Below are 8,213 nucleotides of genomic sequence, written 5' to 3'. Positions count from 1 at the left end.
CTTTAGGCCTGTCTAGTTGTGCTGACCAGGTTTTCAGAGTTCATACAAAGCAGTGTTTTAAGTTTCTTCAACTTTGCTTTGCGAGTGCAAATAACATATACGTGTAACTAAGCTGAAATTGAAAAAATAAGTCAGGTAAACTATCACCTCAACTTTGAAAAGCAGGTTAGCACAACTAGATGGTAACTTAAGTTGAGAAAACTTAAAAATCCTTCGCAGCCGGTTGCGTTACATTTCTAAGTATGTACAGCTTCCTTTTAATCTGAAGTTGAAACTATGCTCTTTAAGTTTATCGAACTACGTCAAGAAATAAAAGGCAATTGTCTATGCACATCTTATCACTCAGTTACAAAACAGACAGCAGAAACAATGAATTCTTAAGTAAAGAATACTTTTTATTTGAAACTTCTTTTAGAACACTGTCTTCTGTGCCAACAGTAATTAAAATAATCTTAAATTCTAAGAGCCAGTCAAATAAACTGATCTATATAAAAAATCTGCCAACACACACAAATATGTATCTTACTAAGGCAGTGCGAGTCTATAACAATGTATGCCCTAATCATTAGGCTACCAATATATCAAACAAGCCATATAAGGTCTTATGGTCTTAACATTGTGGTGAAAAATAAAGTACTTCAAGATTGCATATATGCTTCATTACACTGAAGCAGTTGAAAATAGAAAATAAAGAGAGAGTCAGGCAGGCTCAAATAAAAATGCATAATGAAAATGCAGAGCAAGTTTACCTGGTAAACTATCAAGCTTGACTTCCTTACAGAACCTTTACAATTGAAAACCGACTTGAACATAAAGCTGCCATTTTGACTGTGCACACACAAGCATTACAAAGGACCCTATAAAAAAAGTAAAAATATACCTAAATAACGTTACCTCTACCATAACTAGTGCTGCACAGTAATGTAAACAGCAACATCCATTATTTCCTTCCTGAGGATCACCTTTTGAATAGCCTGATCAAGAAGGACTATACATTACCACCCTTTGCAGTATAAAAATGTTTGCATAGGCTAAGAGCCAGGTACACTGCATAAATTAGTCAAGTACATATCAAACACTTTCCCTTTCTCTGAGCACACCATGTGCTATGGTGATGGCATTAGGACAATGCCAAGGTATGGCAGTCACAGTCCCCTTTGGTCTGTTAAATGTGTGTGAAGGAGCCTGACTCTTGCTCCATCCATACTCTGTGTAATTGGGCTTTATTCAGAAGCCTTTGAATGTCCATGGTGGTGCATCAAAAATGTTCACTGTCAGAGTCTTTGGGGGTGTTAATAACTACTAGGAGAACAAGCAAGATCCCATGTTCTGTCAGCATGTGTTTACACTGAACCTTTACATTTGAACGTTATGACCTAAAAGAACCAACACTGCCCTTACTGAGTCTGCATACGCTCCCACTACACTCAAGCCTTGACAAAAAATTGCTGAGAGAAAAGGAGTAAAATGTCTCTTATTTGCACAGTCCATCATCTCAGCACCTCAGCATTTTGTTTCTGAACGATTGCACCCTTGCAGAAAGTTTGGTATCAAGGCGCAGGAAAACTTTTTGAATGGTTTCGAACATGTATTTCAGTTCCTTTGGATACTTCATATTCAAAGCATAAATCAATCCAAAAAGGATGGCCATAGCAGTTGGAAGGTCAGGGAGGTCATCAAGAACAATCTGCTCCTCAATAATCAAAGCAAAACACCTTACATTGGCATCTGTGTCAGTGGTAGCAGTGTCGTCCTCAGTAACAGTTAAAATCCCAATCTGGACTCCACGAGTGTTGACGCCATCGCCATCCACATCCACATCTGTATCCTGCAAGGCAAAGACATTTTGGTCCAATTTATATGGTCTCCTTATGTGGAAAGTTAGCAAAAACAGCTAAACCCTGAGGGCACAATTTTGTTTTGATCTTATGCTCAAAATGTCACCTGGCACTTTACAACACAGCACTGTAGGTGTTACTCCAAATGATCAAACAGTGTAATGGAACTGTGTACTGAATTCTTATTGGCTAGAAGGGTGTGTGCCAATTCCTTATAATGCACACCTATGTAGATCTGGTGAAAAAGTCTATTATCAATGCTCTTTTGAATGATAACCATACCAAGGATAGTAAACACCAGTTGAACTTGCCGGCAACAATGGAATCAGCTGGTACTAGCGATAACCACAGCAACTGAACACGTTTCTTTATGAATGAGCTGCATGCTTTTCTGTAGCTTATCTTTTAAAGTGACGTTCATCCCTTAGATACGTTGTAACCGGGTGATCAGTGAGACAACAGCGTTCAAGGTGTGTTGTTATAAAGAATTAATGAACTCTGCAGAGGCAAGACTAAAAAATAGCAAATCATCTCCGCCTTGTTCATCAATTTTGTATAACAGCACACCTCGTAGGCCGTTATCCCTTACTTAATAATAAAAGTTCCTTGATTATTACACTGGAAGAAGTGTAGTTCTATGTCATTAATTCCATTTATATTTATCTGAGGTACTGTATGCTGCTGATCTGGGACATGGTTATCATCACACCCCTAAATGGGTTAGATAGCGATTAAATTATGACTGTGCTTACATACCAAGCAAGATTTGAAGAAGGAATCTGTGCTCTCCCGCATAAACAATGGTAGGCCACGCAAAGCTGCTGTTTTCCTCTGCAACATGACATTGGTTATCTGGAAGATAGAGCAAAGCAGTAAACAAATATCCTTTGTATTGTATTTGTTTTCAAATTAATAATTTAAAGTGTGTAAATGATGTTAGAAAGATGTTTTGCTTTGGATAAAAGTGTTTACAATGCAGCCTGCCAATAAACATAAAAATAAATACATGATAGAAGTTTACCTGGGCATCCATTTTGTTCAGTAGAGTCTTTAAGTCCTCTCCAAAGGCTCCACTACGTGATCTGTACAGTTGGATGATCTTTGGTGTATATTCGTCGAGTGAAGAGAAGAACGTCTCCTTGAGATTGACTCCAGTGATTCTGAAAAACTCCATGTGAACCTATTGGATCATATAATTTAGATGCATTTAGTCATACAAAATGAACATGCTTCAGAAAGGGCTTAAATCATTTCAATTCTATGCACTTACTTGCTCTTCCAAAAATAATGCCGGCCACTGTCTCATAATCTCAGCTACTGGAGGCTCTTCATCAACAATCTCTTTCCTTCGTAAGGCAAATGTCTGTTCCATTTTGGAATGAACAACTGCATGGTTGGGATATTTCTTTGTCATTTCTTCCTGCAAAGCAGCTTTTTCATTTTGAAGAGTTACATCAGTTTGCCCAGTTGGAATGTCAGGAAGGAAGTTCACTTCACATCGTCTGGCCTTCTTCAAGCGATTCCTGGAATCATCTCCAGTTCTTTTCTGGTTAACACGGACTTCACTGCAACCTGCTGCTCCGAGTTTATGGCGGTAATTTCCTACTTTGTAGTACAACCTTGTGGTCCAAGAATCATAGCATGTTCCCATGCTTGGATCTTTCAGACAGGGATGCTTGTTGACTAACCCAGCAGCCACGACTTCTAACTCTTTCCTTGTTTGGTATGTTTTATAAGAAAACATGGAACGACATAGAGCATTCAAAATGTCCATTTTCATATCTTTGGGAACATCAAGCAGTGTTCCATGTTCTCTGAACATCTCATTCCCTTTGGCTAGTCTCAATTCCACATCATATGAAAATGTAGGTATTGGGAAAGGAGAAGGCCACTGATCTGAATTTTCACGCTGTCTAAGAGGTATGCTAATGGGACTAACATTTGAGCTAGATGACGCAGAAGCTGCCGAACTGGAAGAGGAAGCTATACTAGCAGTGTCAAGGGATGATATAGAAGCATTATCTGACTCTTCAGATACTTTGGTGATTATTTTCAATATAGCTCTATCTGGTGGAAGTTCGGATATGTCAGTCAAATTACACAGCTGGTTGCCAAAGTCTGGATCCTCAAACTGAATCTCAAAGTCTTGCACAATCTGTAGACTATCTTGCAGAATATTTTTCAAGTGACTGACCGAGTTGAGGGCTTCAGTGACATTGATTCTTCTGGCATTATCAGGACCCAGCAACACGCGAAACAACATACTCTGTGACAACAAAAGAGAGACACAGATTAGCTGAAGCCAATGCTCTGCAATTACTTTACCTCAAAAACATCAACAAATCACAATAACTATGTACATCTCTAGGTCTGATCTTGCCTGTTCTATCAACTATTCATTAATGCATTGATAGAGAAATCAGTGCAGAAGAAACCTCTTCAGAGAAATCATAACCTTTCCTTGAACATTGTACGAGATAAGAGGGTAGTGATCAATAAGGTCCTCTGGTTCAAGAATTTGAGTTGTGCATGTATCAGAAACCTCATAGCATCTGTAGTGTTCAACATACCACGATGACAGCTTTCTACAAATGAAAGACACTGTGTTGCCATTCACCAGTATACTGAGGATTCTGAAAAACTCTGGAAACCCACTCTGTTCTACAGAGGACAAAACCATACCATCACTATAGTGAGTACCATTCAGATGTACATCTGGTGTGAGGCTCACAATTCCTCTATCAGGGTACTTTTGCAGCACTGCAGTCATTTGTTGCACATCAAGGGTGCATGTTTTGACATGTTTAACCTTTTGCACAGATATAGCGGGAGGAAAGAGACTTGGGGCTTCAAGGTAATGAGCCATCATGAGCTGGTGTTTACTTGCCAAGGTGAGGAGAATATTCTTAAAATTGTGCACATCATGTACAATCCCTTTGAAGTAACTATGTTTGGCCTCAAATCTCATTGTCCATAGCTCGATCAATGGGCCAAAGCACTGAACCAAGTAAGCGTAGTGTTCAATATAATGGTGCTTTGGTTTGAATTTGAAATCAGGGAATGTTTCCTTAATTAGCTGTCTGTGATCAAGAATTTTTCTGTGTAGCCAGGCTAGAGATGCTGATGAGAATTCTGATGAAACAGCCAACTCAACTATCTCTTTCAGGTCCATTAAAATCTCCCATGATGGTTCCTGCTCTGGCACATAATGGCCAATCATTAATGGCAAAAGACGAAGCAATGCCCAGTTTTCATGTCCGTTCCCACCTACAGTTTTCTTTGCAAAGCTAGACTGAGCAATGACCTTGGGCTGGTTCACTTTATCTGAGTGCAAGTAAGGGAAGGACCTGATACAAGTATTAAGAACACTGAGTGTAAAATACCTCTTTGTAATGAGTTCCTTCAAGCAAACAGCCAACTCATAGGGTACAACTCCCTCCAAGAGGTCATGTAATAGATCCGGTGGAAACCCTGTTACAGGATGGAAAGAGGACAGGTGTTTACCAAGGACACACTCTTTTTTCACACCCAGCTTACAGCCAAGTTGATCATTGTCTCTCAGTTCTGCTAGGATGACATTATGCTGTTCAATGGTTCTTAATGGGAAAGAGCTGGCATCCGCTGTCTGTATTTCATCTTTAGAAGCTAGACAAAATCTGCAGGGATTTCCTGCATGAAAGTGTTCTTGGAAGCCAGCAAGACTGTGGGCTCCAAGATTGTCAGCACATACACAATACACAGTTCCCTTGAGGTTAGAATTGAGAAGTTTGACAAACACACCTTGCTGTTCTAGGCGACCTATGTCTTTCACCAGAGGATGAAAAAACTTCTCATAGCCAAAACTCTTCACATCACAGCTTTTCCCAAGCAGAGCAAGTTGTATTGAGGGAAGAGTGGAACGGAACTTCACGGGCAAATTCAGTAGTATCCAATACACAGCAGTGATCTTATGGACCTTCCGTGATGTTCCGAGCGGATTACAGACCTCAAATTCATCAATATAAATAGCAATCGAAATAGCATCACTCTGACAGCCTAATCGTGGATTTCCTTTGAAATACTGCCCACTACGTGTTGACTTGTACCATCCTGGCAACTCCTCCTCGAGGAAAACTGCTTTTTCCAAAACCTCTTCTCTGTTTAACAAAACCTCAATAACTCTTAGAATCGAGACATAGACAAAGCTATTTTGATGCAGTCCATCATAAAGATACTCAACTGGGTCAATCACTTGAAAATTTCTTTTGAAATATGCTTCTCTTCTATGTTGTGTTGAAAGGATACCGTTCTCTGAAGTGCTGTGATATAAAGGATTTATATTGTACACAACTTCTGATATTTGTTCCTTTAGCTCCTCCCTTAATAAAGCATCAATGAATTCATACCTCCTTAAAACATCATCAATAGCGCTCTTTGCAGTAAGTTTTGAGAAAGACAAAATAACATGAATTTTAGTTAATATTTCTTGGGCTGATGTTTTCGAAATGTGTAATATTGTCTGCATGTAAAGTAACAGTGAAGCAAACTTGATTTCAAGGCTGAAATAGTCCAGTGGCTCTGGGTAGGACGTCTCAGACACAGGGCAAACTACTGGAATAGGGTCACTGGCTGTAGATTGTGGATCAGGTTGAGGATCATCTTCGACAGACAAGAGTGGTTCAATATTTAAAGACACATCTTGCTGAGATGTTACAGATAATCTAAAATCTTCAAGTGAAAGAGACTTGTGCTTCCTCGAAATGTGGCTCGTAAATGTTGAAAGAATATTTGTGCTAACCTGGCAGTTCCTAAAAGGACACTTCACAGCTTCTTGATTTCTCAAATGGCTTTTGATGTGATTTAAAAATGTTTTAGGTTGGCAAGTATCTCTAAAATCACAGGCTTCGCACACAAAATTAAAATTGGCTGCTTGTTGTGGAAATGGTCTGTGTACTCGTGACAAATGTGACTTCAACGCACCTGGAGTTCTGAAAGTGCAAACGCACTGAGGATGGAGACAGGGCAACGGACTAGTGCGTCCTTGATAGTGGCAGAACAGGTAGTGCTTGAGAAGACTGTCAAGACTGGGACTCTCAAAGCCACACAGCTTACATTGCATTCCAAACCTGCAAACAGACACAAAAAATACAGTTAAAATGTATTACATTCAATAATCCTGAAATAAGATAAAAGAAGAATTCAAGAATTCTTACTGAAAATCTATGTAAAGTAACTTGTGATTGAATGAAAATGCAGTGCTAGTGTGTCCTGCTTACTATGCAATGGAATAATACAATTATAATGTAAGCAAGCATCTTTTGTAAAGTTAAGCTCCGTTTTTCTGGGACTGCTGCAAAATAGTCCAATAGCTATATGATCATAATACACGTACAGTGAAAGTACGATTTGATTTGTAAGAGAAATTACTTTCCTTCCTGGAGATTTGATGTTTGACTTGCTTAAGTCAGGCTAACAATACTGACACAACATTTTGCAAACCTTCCTCATGTTAAATGTTGCTATAGAAATCGCAACCTCTCAGGAAACACATTCATTTAACAACTCGAATTATTTTAGTAGGCATACACTTAGTAAACACTTCATATACCGAATAACACCGCTATATTTCTAGAAAATTCTGAAATACAATGCTATCATTAGTTAGTTGACGTTAGCGTAAAGTTAACGTCATGCCTCCCGCCACTTTAAGGTCACTATACTAAGTTATTTAGCAACGTCGTTAAGGTAAACCAAACGTACACATGCTGTTACCAATGTCAATTAGTTCATTCTAAGAATACCTTTCACACCGACATTACTAAAATGCTTATATTTTCATTTGGTAGTGAGCTAAACGGGAAGCAAAGACTGCAAGATGGCTAATATCTCATGGTAGATGTTAGCAAGCATGGGGCGTTTGACGCGAAACTCCGGTTAGGAAAATCTAATTTATTCTCTAACTGCAACTTTACATAGTAATAGTTTCTGTTCAAACTATCCAATATGAGGTAAAATCAGTGGACAAAGTGCAAAAGTAGCGGTGTTTCTTACCTTTACGCTTAACAAACATCCAATACTAATACCGGCACTGAAATTCGGCAGCCATTTCCATCCTTCGAATCGGGGAGAGGGAGAATGTTTGCGCGTGCGCATTAACAGAAAGTACGGAATGTCAACTGTGTCAACGAAAACTGAAGAACGCAATTTAACAAAACTTACTTTCCCATTTCTCTTGAACATCAGATGAAGAACAATAGTTAAACCCATGTTTATAAGTGATATGAACTTTTCCTATGTATATTTGTTCATTCAACATTGCATCTTGATTTCAGTTTACAATTATGCAAGTTCTGTTTTTTACAGTGTGCCCACATTTGCTGGGTCCAATCACAAACT

General features: G+C 38.9%; 1 protein-coding gene across 2 annotated transcripts; it reads right to left on the bottom strand.

Moving 5' to 3' along the window:
• Nucleotides 1-389: 389 nt before the first annotated feature.
• On the bottom strand, nucleotides 390-7,987 carry LOC134070051 (uncharacterized). Of its 2 annotated transcripts, XM_062526247.1 has the most exons (7): nucleotides 7,869-7,987; nucleotides 6,798-6,943; nucleotides 5,222-5,309; nucleotides 3,109-4,104; nucleotides 2,860-3,018; nucleotides 2,595-2,690; nucleotides 390-1,828 (listed from the first exon to the last, which is right to left on the bottom strand). In XM_062526247.1, exons 4-7 carry the CDS (start codon nucleotides 4,099-4,101, stop codon nucleotides 1,496-1,498), a joined length of 1,581 nt encoding a protein of 526 aa, XP_062382231.1. In that variant the 5' UTR covers nucleotides 4,102-4,104; nucleotides 5,222-5,309; nucleotides 6,798-6,943; nucleotides 7,869-7,987; the 3' UTR covers nucleotides 390-1,495. The 2 variants fall into 2 exon arrangements, with proteins under 2 accessions (XP_062382231.1, XP_062382230.1); XM_062526246.1 differs by lacking the exon at nucleotides 7,869-7,987 and having other exon boundaries at nucleotides 6,798-7,257.
• Between the last annotated feature and the right edge of the window lie 226 nt (nucleotides 7,988-8,213).

Source organism: Sardina pilchardus, chromosome 22 (genome assembly GCF_963854185.1).
Source record: "Sardina pilchardus chromosome 22, fSarPil1.1, whole genome shotgun sequence".
NCBI classification, from domain to species: Eukaryota; Metazoa; Chordata; class Actinopteri; order Clupeiformes; family Clupeidae; genus Sardina; species Sardina pilchardus.
The sequence above is the reverse complement of the archived record's forward strand: the minus strand, read 5'-3'. Positions and strand labels throughout refer to the sequence as shown.

Excerpts from the sequence above, each read along its gene's own strand:
- LOC134070051 (XM_062526247.1), bottom strand. The coding sequence starts at position 4,101 with ATGTTGTTTCGCGTGTTGCTGGGTCCTGATAATGCCAGAAGAATCAAT. Across the intron at positions 3,019-3,108 it reads CATTATTTTTGGAAGAGCAA|GTTCACATGGAGTTTTTCAG; the intron begins GTAAGTGCATAG and ends ATGATCCAATAG. Across the intron at positions 1,829-2,594 it reads CCTTCTTCAAATCTTGCTTG|GATACAGATGTGGATGTGGA; the intron begins GTATGTAAGCAC and ends TTTGCCTTGCAG.